The sequence below is a fragment of the Mytilus galloprovincialis genome, chromosome 6 (genome assembly GCF_965363235.1).
Source record: "Mytilus galloprovincialis chromosome 6, xbMytGall1.hap1.1, whole genome shotgun sequence".
Classification (NCBI taxonomy): Eukaryota; Metazoa; Mollusca; class Bivalvia; order Mytilida; family Mytilidae; genus Mytilus; species Mytilus galloprovincialis.
This window is the reverse complement of record NC_134843.1, coordinates 21290922-21307845: the sequence shown is the minus strand read 5'-3', so window position 1 is coordinate 21307845 and position 16924 is coordinate 21290922. Positions and strand designations below refer to the sequence as shown.

Below are 16924 nucleotides of genomic sequence, written 5' to 3'. Positions count from 1 at the left end.
GTGCACTCGACTCCAATATTAATTGAGTAGCATTGTCAGTATTCCTACTGACCAAGGTCGGTAGTTTTTCTACTGCTTTCTCCATCAAAAGATTTCCCGTCACGACTGAAACGGCACAATGGCACTTTTTAAAGTGGTGTTAAACACCAATTAATAACTTAACTAGCTTATTTGAATAATAATTATTAAACTGTAAAGCAATAAATCATTTAATCAATCAAATGAATAAGGCAAAACAATTGAAACTCGTCAAAATACAAATGTCAATTAATTAACCTACCTTTTAACCAAGGTTCATATTAACTGTTTCTTGTTTCTCGTTTTTATATAGATTAGACCGTTGGTTTTCCCGTTTGAGTGGTTTTACACTAATAATTTTGGGGGCCCTTTGTAGCTGGCTGTTCGATGTGAGCCAAGGCTCCGTGTTGAAGGCCGTACTTTGACCTATAATGGTTTACTTTTACTGATTGCTACTTCAAGCTTGATTATCTTGGATGGAGTGTTGTCTCAGTGGCATGTTACAACAACAAAAAACGAAATGTAGCACCCAAATACCGATATGACTTTTTTTCACTAGTACTTCGTATATTAGTAGCAATCAATTTCCTTTGATTTAGACCATATGGGCTCCATATATTCAAACCTTTGTATCACGAGAAAGAACACACACTTGTTCCACATTCTCAATATGATCCCGCGATATCACACTAAAGTATAAGTTACATGTGTTATGTCAGGATATAACTAGGTAAGTGTAATGTATATAATATATATCATTCCGATGAAAGACTTCAGGAGTATTCTTTTTTAAATCGTCGATAGATATTTTTATAAGATACATTCGTCTGTTAATTACTGTACAGTAGTGCATGTTTTTATATTCTTCTACGATTTTGAATCACACTTATGAGTTGTACATGTACCTGTTTGGTCTTAATATCATTGGTAATTTTTTTTTATTCATTATTGTCACTTGATATTTTATAGATTTATTTTTCGTCCGTTCTATTTGGAAAAGATCAGTTTAATCATTTCTAAGTTAAGTTAACACTTGAACGACATTAAAAAGCTAACATAATAAGTCTACCTAATAAACATTAATTTATTTCAAATTTAAGTCTGAATTAAAGTTCCATATCTTATACCTTTAATTTAGTACCCTTACAAGTTGACTTTATATAGAAATATATATTTAATTAAAGTTCAATTCTTCTTGAATAATTGATAGGTCTTTCCTTCCATTTTCTTTTAATTATACTGTCATAAATAAATATATCATATATATGTTGATTGATAAATTTATGGATTAGTTGGTTGGTTGGTTGGTTGGTTGGTTGGTTTATTAGTTAAACACTTGATATAGGGTCTCTTGAAACAAGCGAAAAAAGAGACCTTGGATTCCGTATTAAACACATGAAACGGAAACATGTATTGAATGATTGATTGATTGATTGATTGATTGATTGGTTGGTTGGTTGGTTGGTTAAACACGTTGGTTAAATATGCTGGTTAAACACGTTGGTTAAATATGCTGGTTAAACACGTTGGTTGGTTAAACACGTTTAATAGGCTCAATTAAAACAAGCAAAAAAAACCACCTTGGATCCCTTATGACACATTAAACGGAAACATTGATTGATTGATTGATTGATTGATTGATTGATTGATTGATTGATTGATTGATTGGTTGGTTGGTTGGTTGCTTGGTTGGTTGGTTGGTTGGTTTGGATTCAAACACACATAAAACTGTTTAAATAGTGCCAAAACCACATAATTTGATGACCTTGACCTTTGACCTTGTGACCTTCGTCAAGGTCATTGCTCCACAAGGTCATTGCAAAAGACCCTATGGGTCAAGGACCTTTTGTTTAAGAGTTTTTCCTAAAAATGGCTTTTTAAAAACCATCAGTGGGAGTTATGTCCCTTACATGATGGTAAAATCAATATAGTCATAATGTAAAAGAGTTGCCCCTGGAAGTATCAATCATTTTTCACTGCTTAAATTTTCTTTATCTATAACCGTTCAATAGTTATAGGGAAATGAAAAACTTTTGAAAATCTAAAATATGACCTTGACCTTTGACCTTGACCTATATTTTTAAGTTTTGGTCCAATGAACTCAAATCTGAAGACCCGCAGTCTTTACGACTTACGGTTCATGAGATTTATATGCATATCGAAAATTAAAATATTCAAGGGGAAATAACTCCTATAATAAGTCACTGGATCGCTTCGGTTAAAATTATTTGAACTTGTATCATTTGGCAAGGAACATTGAAAAAAAAACCATTTGCCGCTAAGTTTTATAGTTCATGAGTTATAGCGATAACAGTGTTTTTTGTAATTGGGGAGATAACTCCTATAAGGTAAATAGTACACTACGGTGCCCTTAATACAAGATAGCTTTTATTAACCCGATACTTGATACCAAAGATCATTTTGATATCTTGCGTACTTTTATCACCGATTAACTTTGAAAAACGGCGGAAGAAAAAGAATAATAAACAAACGAAATACAGTAAGGTCTTTCCATTTAAGAAAGGAAAGACCTTAAATATTGCTGATTTATAAATAATGACTACATGTAGGTAAATAGCCAGCAGAGGACAAAGGTAAGTTAAGTTTTACAGGTATTTTGATGGTAAAAAGGAGGGAAAATACGCAGTTTGGATAAATCTAAATGATGCACTTGTTCTATTATTCTATTACCAATTGGGAATATAACATATCTCTTGAGAAATATTTTACATCAACTTGAAAACAAATTAAAATGAATAAAAGACACATCGAAACAACATTATTGATCATCATGAATATTGCTAGTGGTCTTTAACTTTGACCCTGTGTTAAAAGGACCGACTCAACATTTGGTTCGTGTCGTTATTCGTACATTTGATGCATTAAATAACATACCGCAAATTAGTAAATACAGGAAATCTAAATCATTGATAAAATGGTTCCGGCAGGGAATTTTGTTTGGATTCGTGTTGATCAATCTTCAGTTTTTAGCACCAAGAACAGTTTGTTAACCGAATTTTTCATGTACACCTTTTTTCTATGAGTAATTACTTATAAAAAAAAATATGTGGTGTGGTTGTCAATGAGACAATTCTTCACAAGATATCAAATGACTCAAAAATTAGAACTATATGTCACCGTGAGGCCGTCAACAATAAGCAAAGCCCATACAGCATGCTCATTGGTTGGTTTGGAAATACTAGGCTATTAAGTAATAGCACTGGAAGCTACGAAATGCAAAAAAAAAAAAAAAAAAGAATCATGATACATTTCATATGACTTTCCCATGCAGTGATAATTTGCACTCAGGAGTTTTAACCTTAGTTTTGTTGAGTACATATAACATGTTTTTTGTGAATTTTACCCAAAAGAATCTAAACATTAGATAAAGCTGTACAGTTGACTGCTTACTTTCTACTTCTGTCAATAAGATGTTTTATTCAACCGGTACTAATAAATTGACCACATAGAGAACTATTATATCTTAATCTTAGTTGATAATTACTGTGCAACGCATGCGACTTGCATAGGACTAGTGTCCAATTACAGATATTTTTCAGATGGAATTATATTTATTATATTTTATTTTTCATACAAAAGTTGTTCTATAACACATAGATTAAAAAATGGAATACAGCACTTGCAAGTGAGCAGTGACCATGCGAACCGAAGGTTGTAAATTTTTTTTAACTTATTATACACATATTTGCTAAGTAAAGAACTGTTACAGTTTAGATCAACGCTCAGTAAGAGTACATATGATTCAAGAGTATTTGGTTATAATTTGGATTTATTAAATCTTATAAATCTTAATAAAACCTGACTGTAGAAAAGTTGTGCAGTCATTGATTTTAACAATAGTGGTGTAACAATACACGATTAAACTTACTTTTTAAAATCATAATATTCAATACGATTTTTAAGTCCTTAACAAATGTAGCTACATGTAAAATTAAAAGTTTACAATAAGAAACTTTAAGGTGATATTTATACATAGGAATTTGAGTCCATATTTGTACGAGAGCTGCTTTAAATATATATTGGATGGCCATGTCGGACTGACTCTACACGCCTTTCACAGTCTGTTTTTAGCTTGATGATTTACGTCTATGTATTATTGTGGAAACCAATTTTCGTGAACCGTGATATTTCACTACCTTCCTATGAAAACACATGTCAACAAAAGATTCGGTTATTTGGCTTCAAAGTTGTGAAGGTACATTAGTGGGGTTAGTTTCTCAGACAAACACTAGAAAACACAATTTTAAGTATGTAATTTATGATCAATGTTAAACTGCGAAAATAAACTTCTCAGTAATTGAAATTAAATAAATATCAATATATTTATATATAGATATGCTTTTGGTTTCAATGCAATTTAGCACCAACCTTAGAAGAAGTATGATTCACCAAAGATTTCAGATATCAGCATCAACTTCAATTAAGTTTGACTTTTTGTTTCTTTTGCAGTTATATATTTTGGAAATGAGATTCTTATTTTGTTCGTTGTACCTATCGATCCTGAATACAGTAATTACAGAAAACACGATAGAAACTGCGTTACTAAAAACTTCATTGGGATCGATTAAAGGCATAAAGGGAGTATTTGCAGAGACAGGGGACACTTTGTACGAATTCCGTGGAATACCATTCGGAAAACCTCCTGTTGGATCTCTGAGATTTAAGAAACCAGTGCCGTTCGGGTTATGGAACGAAACATTAGATGGTACTGCCTTTCGCTCGGCATGTCCACAAAACATCCCGGATTTCATGCCTGAATTATCTAGACCTTCAACATCCGAAGACTGTTTGTTCTTAAATGTGTACGTACCAAATTCATTAGACAAATTGAATAACTTTTCAGTGATGGTCTGGATTCATGGCGGGGGATTTGAAGTTGGGTTTGGAAATGAGGAAGATCTTTTGCGAATGGCTATAGAAGGGGACGTTATAATGGTCAGTTTTAACTATAGACTCGGTATTTTTGGATTTTTAGCCATAGGCCACCCAGCTGCACGGGGTAACTATGCATTATGGGATCAGAAATTAGCTTTACAGTGGGTTCATGATAATATTGAAATGTTTGGCGGGAATCCGAATTCCGTGACTATTTTCGGAGAATCTGCAGGCGGCTACAGTGTATCACTTCAATCTCTTATATCTTCAAATAATGGTTTATTCCATCGTGCTATTGCTCAAAGTGGAGTCCATAGTAAAATCTTAATGCGCAAACAGGATGAAGTTCAAGAATATGCAAATCAACTGTCAAAAAAATCGATGTGTCCACTGGGAAATGAGTACAAATTCGTAGATTGCTTAAGACAAAAACAAGTTCAAGAACTTTTAGAAATTGCTGACTTTTATCCGACGGTATCAGAAGACAAATTAAAAAGGCATATCTTTTTTAAATCGCATAGTTATCCTATCGTTGATGGCGAGTTGTTTACCGAAAACCCTATCGTTAGTTTAGAGGACAAAACGTCTGCTGTTTCTCAGTTTTTCGGATCTCTTGACTTTATTTCTGGAACAACTTCTAATGAAGGATCATTATTATATTTAATCTCATTTCCTGAACTGCAAGAATTTTATAGATTTAACGTAACGGAAGGAGTTCCACACAAAGTAGCGTGTGAGGCAATAATTGCACCTTATGTTGAGAAGTATCTTAGAGGCGACGGCAGTATTAAAGAACAAATGTGCAATTTTTACAAAGCGGATGCATCTACCAGAGAACAGAGTCTAAGAGCAACAGAACTCCTGGCAGATGTCATGTTCACATATCCCTCCATAAAAATGTTGGAATTCCACGCAGCTTTGAAAAATGGAAAAACTTACCAGTATTTATTTTCTAAGACTAGTCCAGATCCCTTTGGAGGAACTCCCCCTGAATGGTTTGAAGGCTGTGGGCATGGAGACGATCTAATATGGCTGTTTAAAGTTGGAGACCATGAAATTTCTGATGATGAGAAACAGTTTTCTAAAAACTTAATACAATATTGGACTTCTTTCGCAAAATCAGGGTAAGTGATACATGAAGATCATTTTTTGTTTTATTGTTTTTGTCTTCTATAGGACATTTTGATGACTAATAAAGTCAGTTTGTGTATGTATAACAGGACAATAGTTACCCTTGAATACTTTGTAAATGTTTATGCTAAGCCAATTCTTTTCTATGTACACCCTCAATGTAGACTATAGTCTAAAGACATATAGGCTCTCCAGGACTTCGCCCACCGACAATTAAAACCCATGTCATAGAAGGGCATCGTTGTAGCGCCGCACTTAATTATTAATATGCAGCCATGTACTGTTGGAATGAGAACGTCACGGTTAAATCCTAACTCTAATTTAGGAAGAATGTCGCGCTCTCTGCAAGTAAAAGAAAGCTAGCAATTACTCTTTGCAGATTCCGGGGGTGACCTGTTGCAAGGTCATTTGTTTATCTAATTTTTTTTATAGTACATGTAGCAGTATACCTGCCCATAATACATGTCGGCCAACTTGTAAACCTACTTGTTTGATTTGTAGATAATTTTAAATCCTCCTAAATATTTACGAAATATTTACATTACACGTTAACCATACAACAATTAATCAATTTATAAATATTTTCTGTTTTGTTTTATGTGTTTCTTTTGTATTACAGTAGACCAATAGGTGGACCTGAATCGATGTTCTGGATACCTTTCGATTTGAGCGGACGGATGTACTTAAACTTTGATATCCCAACAGTTCTTCAAAGTTTCTACAAAATGGAGACTTCTGAACTATGGTCAGATATATACACACTAATAGAGATATATAATAACAGAGAAGAACATGACGAATTATAGGACAAAAGCACTGGTCTTTAAGAACAGGTGAGCTTTTCTTATCACTTGTCGTCCGTCGTCCGTTAACTTTTGCAACAACAAAAAACTAACACCGTCGTAATTTATTTCGATCCGTTCCGTATTCGAACATGATAACACAAACCTGTGTACCATAAATTACGATTAGACAACATTTTCCGGGACATTTCTCTTCGTTGGTGGAATTTTTGAAGATTTGATTGATCAAATCATTATACTGATTAATTACTTTTCATCAAAAATCATTCTGTAACGCATGCGCAGTAAAATCATTCAATACAACGTACGGTCATCTGATTTGTCGTCAAGCATCCCAGAAGATAAACTTATTACAGTGTCTTCAGTTACGCATAATTCCGATTCCTTGGTATATTTGACGCTACTTCAGAGGAATGAGGTCATTATAAGATATAGTTACGGCTCCACCACATGCTATCTGAAAACCACTTCTACACTTATCTTCATGAATGTAAAATCAACAAAGATTTGAAAGACAATCAATTGGAAAATTATATGTTTAATCTAAATTGAATGATAATTTTATTGTGTCTCAATAAAGACAAAATATTAAAGAAACTCAGGAACTTTTTTTTATCTATTATAGAACATGTGAACATTATTGGCTCCTTTTCAATGTACTCATAAGTACTCAGACGAAAAAATTGTAGTTTTTCATATATGTATAAAAAAAAAAAGATGTTGTATGATTGCCAATGAGACAACTCTTCATTTTATGTTTGTTTTGTTTACTCATCATTGTCAATATAATGGAATTTAATACGACTGTCAGACACAGAAATTAAAAGCTATTTGTTACCATGCAGCCTTCAACAATGAGCGAAGCGCATACCGCATAGTCAGCTATAAAAGGCCCCGAAATGACAAATGTAAAATAATTCAAACGAGTTAAATTCTCCCTCGCCCTGCTCGTCCGAATTTAAAGTATTTAATCTCTTAATTGAATAGGCTACAAACAAGACAAACACAGATATAGGATTAGTTGCTCGCAGTAACATCTTATTTTCTTTTGCGATACAATATTTTATTTTACTTTATTGTACATATTTCTTCGATTGAAACAATATATAAATACATGACATATAACATTGTTCCTCTTCCGCATCGTTTCTTTTTCCTCGGCTAATACCTCCAACGCCTGTACGTACAATAAACATAGCAGCAACTGCATATATACCTATATATGTGACCAACTTCAATTCGACGTAACTGCGAGCACCTTCGATACTTAATACATTTAAATGCCAAACTTTATATAGTACCATTAATAGTGCGGTGACAGAAGTGTAAAAAGTCGTCTAGATCGCGAGTTAAATCTCCTCAAATAACACACGGCTAAAATAGTCTTAACTTAAATACAAATATGTCTTATAATATTTAGATTTTGCCCTGTCGTCAGAATTTCGTACGGTCACATTTTCCTAAAAAGTCGTTTTAATGACTAGTAGTATATTGGAGAGTATCAACCCCCCTTTTTCAAAATGAAACATTGGGTATGTTTGCTTACATTTAATTGAAATAGTTTTTCTTAAAGCTATTTTAATATGTCAAAATATTCTATTCAGTATTTTATTTTCTTCTTATCTATAAAATTTGCGAAGTTTGGACTGTTTAAATTTGAGGTAATTTTAATTGCAAATTCAGACACAAACTTTAGTTTTTTTCTTCGTAGTAATAATAAAAAGTATCCCATAATATTTTAAGCATATAGTATTTCATAAAACGAATAAGTGATAAAAATTTCGGAAACAAATTCGAAAAAAACCTTAAGAAATCAATGGAAAAAGAATGGAGTAAAAAAATTCAATTTCAACACGGAACTTAATCACTTTCCTTCCGCCACATTTTGTGTATTAGTCAATAATTTGCTCTCAAGGGAAAACGGTACTATTTATTCTGCCATTGGCGACAATATTAACATTTTCTAAATTTACCACTTTTTAAGATAAAAACCTGGATAAAACAGTTATATGTTGTGTTAGTACTTTATTATTCTGTTTTAAAGATTAAAGCCAAATAGTATCATGACCAACTTCCAATGGAGCTTATTTATGTTATCCATGCCCACCGTCATTTTGCACCAAATTTATGAAATTTTGCAAGTCTTTTCGAATAATTCTTTAGAAAATATTTCAATAGGTTTCAAAATTTATATTGTAAATATACACACTGCAGTTATTCATAGATAAATAAAAAATATATTGTACCCTTACATCCAATCACAGCGCTCATAATTTGACTTCCTTTACCTGCCTTGGGTATACAAAAGGCCAACCTAATGCTGGGAAAATTTAATACTACCGTTTTCCCTATACTGTGACATAAAGATATAAAGAATTCTTATGACATTATTAATGCAATACTGGTCTATTGTGAAAACCTTGGCTATAATAAATACTTGTATGCCCCCATTACTTAAAGAAACATAAATCATTTTATGTCCCCACCCCTACATAAAATTGAGAATGGAAATGGGGAATGTGTCAAAGAGACAACAACCCGCCCAAATAAAAAACAACAGCAGAGGGTCACCAACAGGTCTTCAATGTAGCGAGAAATTCCCGCACCCGGAGGCGTCCTTCAGCTGGCCCCTAAACAAATATATACTAGTCCAGTGATAATGAACGCCATACTAATTTCCAAATTGTACACAAGAAACTAAAATTAAAATAATACAAGACTAACAAAGGCCAGAGGCTCCTGACTTGGGACAGGCGCAAAAATGCGGCGGGGTTAAACATGTTTGTGAGATCTCAACCCTCCCCCTATACCTCTAACCAATGTAGTAAAGTAAACGCATAACAATACGCACATTAAAATTCAGTTCAAGAGAAATCCGAGTCTGATGTCAGAAGATGTAACCAAAGAAAATAAACAAAATGACAATAATACATAAATAACAACAGACTACTAGCAGTTAACTGACATGCCAGCTCCAGACTTCAACTAAACTGACTGAAAGATTATGATTTCATCATATGAACATCAGGCACAATCCTTCCCGTTAGGGGTTTAGTATCATACCATCATAACATATATGAGAAGAACATAACCCGTGTCATGCCAACAACTGTTTTTAGAATAAATGTGTTTAGTTCCGATGCAAAGACCTTATCAATGACTCAATATTAACGCCAAAATATGCCATCTTTAATGACTTGACAACAGTATCGTAATTATATCCCTTCTTAATAAGTCTATTCAAAGGTTTTGTAAGTTTCTGAGGTGAATACTGACACCTTTGTGCTTTATAAAGAATATTACCATAAAAAATTGGATGTGAAATACCTGAACGTATTAAAAGTCTGCATGTTGAGCTATATTTACGAATAATGTCTTTATACCGATGATAAAATTTAGTAAATGTTTTGACTAGTTTGTGATATCGAAAACCCTGGTGTAATAATTTTTCAGTAATACATAAATTTCTCTCGTTAAAATCTAAAACATTGTTACATACACGAGCGAATCGTACAAGTTGAGATATATAAACACCGTAAGATGGTGACAAGGGAACGTCACCATCTAAAAACGGATAATTAACGATAGGAAATGAAAAATCATCCCTTTTATCATAAATTTTAGTATTCAGCTTTCCATTAGTGATATGCTGGTTTACCTCATTCTCTACTTCTTTCAGAAAAGCCTTAATAAACAACCTGTATCCAATCATATCTTATCTTATTTAAAAAGAATGACAAATAGTTCCATTTAAACAGATAAAATGGACAGTTCCATTCAATTTGTATTCATTTTATGCAAAATTTACAACAAATGCACAAATTCAAGATTTTTCATACTAATCTCCATTCCATGCTTTAGTATATGCCATATTGGGTTTAATTTAAGATTTAAATTATTTAATTAGCAAAACAGTGAAATTTATATTTTACACCTCAGTAATCACACTGGTTCAAACTAGATTTTCATTAGTATAAACTCTTGCATTAAATTTACTCACTATATTATTTCGCTCTTTTTATTGGATATAAACTTTTCCTTTGATTTTTTTTGAATTTGATATTACGTTGAAATTAGATATTACGTAAAAGCTACTTGGAATTTTTTGATTGCCTTTTTTGAGTTAAAGTGACTTTTGAAGTTGATAGTAATGAACTTTTCCGCCGTTAAAGTATGTCTCGGGAATTAAGGGAAAGTAAGAACGTTAACTATAAACAATTGCATTGTGTGGGAATGTCTAGCCCTAATGTTACGGAGGATGTGTTCAGTTTGGAGAAGGAGATGACTCCAGTGAAGTCAAGAAGACTACAGAAAGTGGAGGAAATTGAGTCGGAGGTCGACAGCAATGACAGTGGTGAAAGCAGCGAGGAAGATGAGGAGTTGCAGAGGTTAAAGAAGGAGTTGGCGAAAGTAAAGCGGAAAAAGAAGGAACAAAAGTCGCAGGAGAAGAAAGAAAAGATCAGGAAGGAAATAGAGAAGGAGAAAAAAGAGTTAAAGAAGAAAACGGAGAAACAAAAAGGTACTGCTAAAGTAGATGATTCTCTTAACATTAATTCTTTAAGAAAATGTCCTTCAATTAAGAAAAAGGCAGAATCGGCTGTTAAGAAAATTTTAGAAATTGATTCAGATGATTCGTCTGATGAAAGTGGGGATACCACTTCTAGCTGTGAGTCCGATGAATTAAGTGATTCTATAAAAAAATCCAAAAGACACAAAAATAAAAGCAAGAAAAAGTCTGGTATATTTGATCATCCGTCAGATGAAGTAGTTAAAAAGCAATTGTGGCCGCAATCAAAATTGCAGTTTGAATATGCGGGGTCTAAAATCAATTTTGATGATCTTGAGTTTAACTTATTTGTGGCTGGAGAATTGGAAATTTTGTCCTCTTCAAAGATAGGCGATGTCGAAAGAATTGGTAGAACAAAGCTGTTGAAAAAAATTGCGTATTATACAGAATTGTATGAGTGGAAGGGTCTGAAAAAAATGTATGCTCATATAATAAGGCAGATTGAAAATGGTTTGGCTGATTGGTCCAAAGATTTCAGTGAGATTGAAACTCCCATTTTAATTAAATATGTAAAATCAGATGTCAAGTCTAAAAAATCTATTCAGTATGGGGAAAACAAAAAACCAGTAAAGAAAGAAGAGACTGTGTTTTATTGTTCGCATTTTCAAAGGAAAAAATGTGTGCATAAGGATTCACATTATGGCAAAATTCGAGGTGTCGATAAGTACCTTCAACATATTTGTGCGACTTGCTGGAGAGAAGATAACAGAAAGGCTTATCATCCGGAATCGTCAGAAATTTGTCCGCATCAAACTAAATGACTGGCAGTAAAAAATGTGTTTGGTAAATGTACAATGTTAAACCCACTAGCAGAAGTTTTTTTACCAAGTTATATGAAATCGTTGGAAAGTGACGACAAACTTAAAAATGATAAGGTTGATAATATTGACAAGGGAAATGCATTTATTAATAAGTGTACACATTTTTGTAAAAAATACAAGAAAGATTTATTGTGTGATGTAAATGTAGACACATTGAATATTAAGATTAATAAGGTTGGTTTAGTTGCTCAGGATAAACTGAACGATACTGAGTTTAAAAATACTATTGAAATACATAATCAAATTGTTCAATCAGGTTACCCAAATTATTTGGGTTGTAGAATTCCAGTTAAATCTGGAATTAATGTAGATTTTTTTAGGGAAAATTTGATAGACTATGACGATGAAATCATTTGCGAGTTTTTACAGTTTGGTGCTCCGATTGGATATCAGGGAGAAATGTTAAGTGAAGGTTCATCTAAAGTTAAGAATCATAAAGGGGCTACAGATTTTCATGATGAAATTTTAGCTTACTTATTAAAGGAAGCTACATATGGAGCAATAATTGGACCGTTTGACAAAAATCCTTTTTCTTGTCATTTCAAAATTTCACCGTTAAATTCGGTGTATAAAAAAGACTCGGTCATTTTAGACTTAAGTTTCCCACCTGGAAGATCCGTAAATGATTTTATCTCAAAGGATGTTTATTTAGGTGAAAGGGTTCAATTATCGTATCCGAAAGTTGATGATTTAGTCGGAATAATTAAGGATAAAGGTGGTAAGTGTCTGGTTTTTAAGAAGGATTTGAAAAGGGCCTACAGGCAAATTCCAATTGACCCAGGTGATTTGCATTTAGTTGGTTTTCAGTGGGATAATAAGCTCTTTGCGGATCGTGTTCTTCCTATGGGTTTACGGTCTAGTGCTTTGATTTGTCAAAGAATCACTACAGCTGTTAGTTTTATGTTTTATAAGATGGGATACATGGTTATCAATTATCTAGATGATTTTGGTGGTGCGGATACGGTGGATAAAGCTGATGAAGCTTATATTGCTTTAGGTGCATTACTAGATAGTTGTGGGCTAGAGGAGTCAAAGCAAAAAGGAGTAGCTCCTACTACGAGGATGGAATTTTTAGGAATCACAGTTGACACTGTGAAGTTGACTTTGGAAGTTACTTCAGATCGTGTTCTAGAGATTTCGTTGTTAGTTCAGGCTTTATAAGAAAGAAAAAAGCTTCTTTAAGAGAGTTACAGTCAATACTTGGGAAACTTCATTTTGTGTCCACCTGTGTACGACCCGGTAGATTATTTGTCAGTCGTTTGTTGAACTGGCTTCGTAGTGCTTTCCCTTCAAATGTCGTGGGCAGTGGACATAAGATATATAGAAAGATTCCGGTAGAGGTACAGAAAGACTTATTGTGGTGGCATAGGTTTCTGTCGAGCTATAATGGTATCTCGATGATGTCTCTTGAAGATTGGTCGTCTCCAGATGAGATTTTTTCAAGCGATGCTTGTTTAGAAGGGTTTGGAGCTATTACTTCAAATCAGTATTTTCATGCTGTTTTTCCTTCTGATATCACAAAAGATCAATTACATATCAATTGTTTGGAGTTACTTGCTATTGTAGTTGCGGTTAAAATTTGGGGGAAAACATTTTGCGGGAAAAAAATTCTGATCTTTTGTGATAATGATGCGTCTGTTCAGGTCATCAATTCAGGTTCATCTAAGGATGCTTTTATGCAATAAAATTGAGAATGGAAATGGGGAATGTGTCAAAGAGACAACAACCCGACCAAATAAACAACAACAGCAGAAGGTCACCAACAGGTCTTCAATGTAGCGAGAAATTCCCGCACCCGGAGGCGTCCTTCAGCTGGCCCCTAAACAAATATATACTAGTTCAGTGATAATGAACGCCATACTAATTTCCAAATTGTACACAAGAAACTAAAATTAAAATAATACAAGACTAACAAAGGACAGAGGCTCCTGACTTGGGACAGGCGCAAAAATGCGGCGGGGTTAAACATGTTTGTGAGATCTCAACCCTCCCCCTATACCTCTAACCAATGTAGAAAAGTAAACTTGTTTGAGAGAGCTTTGTTTTATTCAAGCAAGTTTTCAGTTTGAAGTTCGAGCCAGACTCATTTTAGGTGTAGAAAATAGACTTGCTGACTGTTTGTCTCGATGGCATTGTAGTCATAAATACAGAGAGTTATTTAAGTCAGCTATTTCAGTAGATAGATATGAAGAGGTACCAGTTCTAATGTCAGATTTTTCATTTTTAAATAATTGCAATCTAATTAAAAACCGATCTCTCATCGCTCCTGTTTCTGATATGTCGCGTGGGATCTCCTTAAAAACCGATCTCTCATCGCTCCTGTTTCAGATATGTCGCGTGGGATCTCCCACGCGACATATCAGAAACAGGAGCGATGAGAGATCGGTTTTTAATTAGATTGAAATAATTGGTAATTTATTTTACAGAGTTAGAGGTTCTGCGGTTTCAATGTAAAGATTCTGTTAAACATGCTTTTGCGGAGAGTACTTATAAAAATAAAAAACTCAGTTAGAATCATATTTTATGTTTTGTATATATTTTGAACTTATGCCTGTTCCTGCTACAGTTCATGTTTTGACACTATATGCACAGTTTCTAAGTAGAAGTTTTAAATCTGTTGACTCTATAAAGAATTATCTTAGTTCAGTAAGATATCTGCATTTATTGTTAGATTTAGAATATCCACAGTTTGAAGCTTTTCATTTGAGATTAGTATTAAGAGGTTTATGTAGAATTAAGGCACATTGTCAAAAACAGGCCTTGCCAATTACTCCTCACATTTTACTTCAAATTTATAAGAAGCTGGATATGAATAGTGCATATGATTCTACTATATGGTGTTTATTTTTACATGCCTTTTTTCTAATGTTTAGAAAATCTAATTTGGTGCCAGACTCCATTTCTACTTTTGATCATAATAAGCAGCTTTGTAGGGATAGTATTATTTTCGATTGTAAGCGTAAGCTATTATTGATAAGTTTTGGTGAGAGAGAATTATTGATACCTTTAGTCTCGATACCAGATTCTCCATTGTGTCCCGTTCAAGCTTTTTTGAATATGAAGTCTTTAGTTTGTACTTCTGATAAGAGTCCAGCTTATTGTTTTATAAAACATAAATCATTTGTACCTGTCACGTATAGACAATTTCAGACAATATTGAGACAGTTAATTACTGAGATTGGTTTAGATGCTTGTTCATATTCTACACATAGTTTTAGGCGAGGGGGGCTAGCTGGGCTTTTGCAGCGGAAGTACCTACTGAATTAATTCAATTGTACGGAGATTGGAAAAGCGATGCTTATAAAAGATATTTAAAATTTTCATTAGATGATAAGATTTCAGTAGCAGAAAAGATGACGGCACATATTTCAGATGTTTTATTATAAATTTTTACAGGGAATTTCTTTGAAAAAAGGGCGACCATTGTGTCAGCGTCTATACCTAAATATGTTAGTGGAATAGATGGGTGTACAACTCAGGCCTTTCCTGGTGCCACTATTGGTCGTCTTACTGAGTTAATTTCATCTGGGAAAGTAGATTTAATTTCATTAGATTTCGTTATAGTTCATGTTGGTACTAATAATATTTCTTCGTCTCAATCCGTAGATACTATTATATCATATTTCGGAGATTTAATTCACAAGTTAAAAAAGATGACATTTGCTAAGTTGATCTTTACTTCTATTCTTCCTAGACCAGTTGATCACATGAAAACTGGAGCTAAAGTTAATAAAGTTAATACTGAGTTAAAAAGATTGTGTAAAAGAAATAATTTATTATATTGTAATTTGTATAGGAGTTTCTTACTCGACAATATTCCAGATGCTTCCTTATTTGCTCCGAGAGATTGGCTTCATTTAAATTTTGCTGGTACAGAACTTTTCAGAAAAAAGATAATCAATATTATTAAGCATCAGAGTATATAAGTTGTAATGTGTTACAATTGTGTTTTTTATTTACTTCATACATGTATATTGTTTACTGTAATTATTCTTTTTTCTCTTTTCAGAGAACTTGCATCCTGAATATGATGCTGGTTTTCCTCTAACTACTCAAGATCTACATATATTTTGAGTTGGTTTGCTGTTTTGTCCTTTCATTATCTATACACATTTTGAAAGGATGGAGCTTATTTGAAGTGAGAAAAAAGAGTGATGATAGTATGTCTGGTTTTTATCATCATTATAACTGTTTTGATAGTTATTATTTTATCTTTAATTTTTTTTTGGCGGCCTTGCAGGCTTGGCGGATGTTTGCCAAAAAATTTGGTTATATATCTATGTTTATGTATTTTCATTTGTGTATTTAATTATTTATGATATGTTGTATTTTGTAATATATTGAAAAAATATTTATATCAGGCAATACAAATTATACCTATTGACTTCCTTTTATTTCACCCACTTGATAATTGGTTTAATTTAAGATTTAAATTATTTAATTAGCAAAACAGTGAAATTTATATTTTACACCTCAGTAATCACACTGGTTCAAACTAGATTTTCATTAGTATAAACTCTTGCATTAAATTTACTCACTATATTATTTCGCTCTTTTTATTGGATATAAACTTTTCCTTTGTTGTTAATTGTTTATTTATACTATTGCAAAGTGTTTTCTTTACATTTTTGAATTTGATATTACGTTGAAATTACCCACCCTCCCTCCCTTGTTAATTTTTTATTTTT

The 16924-nt window shown here is 33.0% G+C and overlaps 2 protein-coding genes across 3 annotated transcripts; both read left to right on the top strand.

Moving 5' to 3' along the window:
• Positions 1-2550: 2550 nt before the first annotated feature.
• LOC143079194 (fatty acyl-CoA hydrolase precursor, medium chain-like) lies at positions 2551-7270 on the top strand. The gene is made up of 3 exons (XM_076254424.1): positions 2551-2612; positions 4489-6038; positions 6665-7270. The coding sequence occupies exons 2-3, from the start codon at positions 4504-4506 to the stop codon at positions 6849-6851; spliced, it is 1722 nt and encodes a 573-aa protein (XP_076110539.1). The 5' UTR covers positions 2551-2612; positions 4489-4503; the 3' UTR covers positions 6852-7270.
• A 3650-nt stretch (positions 7271-10920) lies between these two features.
• On the top strand, positions 10921-16899 carry LOC143079192 (uncharacterized). 2 transcript variants are annotated; one of them, XR_012979350.1, is made up of 2 exons: positions 10921-11367; positions 15633-16899. XR_012979350.1 is itself a non-coding variant. In XM_076254423.1 (2 exons), the coding sequence occupies exons 1-2, from the start codon at positions 11022-11024 to the stop codon at positions 16308-16310; spliced, it is 411 nt and encodes a 136-aa protein (XP_076110538.1). In that variant the 5' UTR covers positions 10921-11021; the 3' UTR covers positions 16311-16899. The 2 variants fall into 2 exon arrangements, 1 of the variants encoding a protein (XP_076110538.1); XM_076254423.1 differs by having other exon boundaries at positions 16246-16899.
• Positions 16900-16924: the final 25 nt, after the last annotated feature.

Coding starts and splice junctions, on each gene's coding strand:
- LOC143079194 (XM_076254424.1), top strand. CDS start 4,504: ATGAGATTCTTATTTTGTTCGTTGTACCTATCGATCCTGAATACAGTA. Junction 6,039..6,664: donor ACTTCTTTCGCAAAATCAGG/GTAAGTGATACA, acceptor TTTGTATTACAG/TAGACCAATAGGTGGACCTG.
- LOC143079192 (XM_076254423.1), top strand. CDS start 11,022: ATGTCTCGGGAATTAAGGGAAAGTAAGAACGTTAACTATAAACAATTG. Junction 11,368..16,245: donor GAAAACGGAGAAACAAAAAG/GTACTGCTAAAG, acceptor TTCTCTTTTCAG/AGAACTTGCATCCTGAATAT.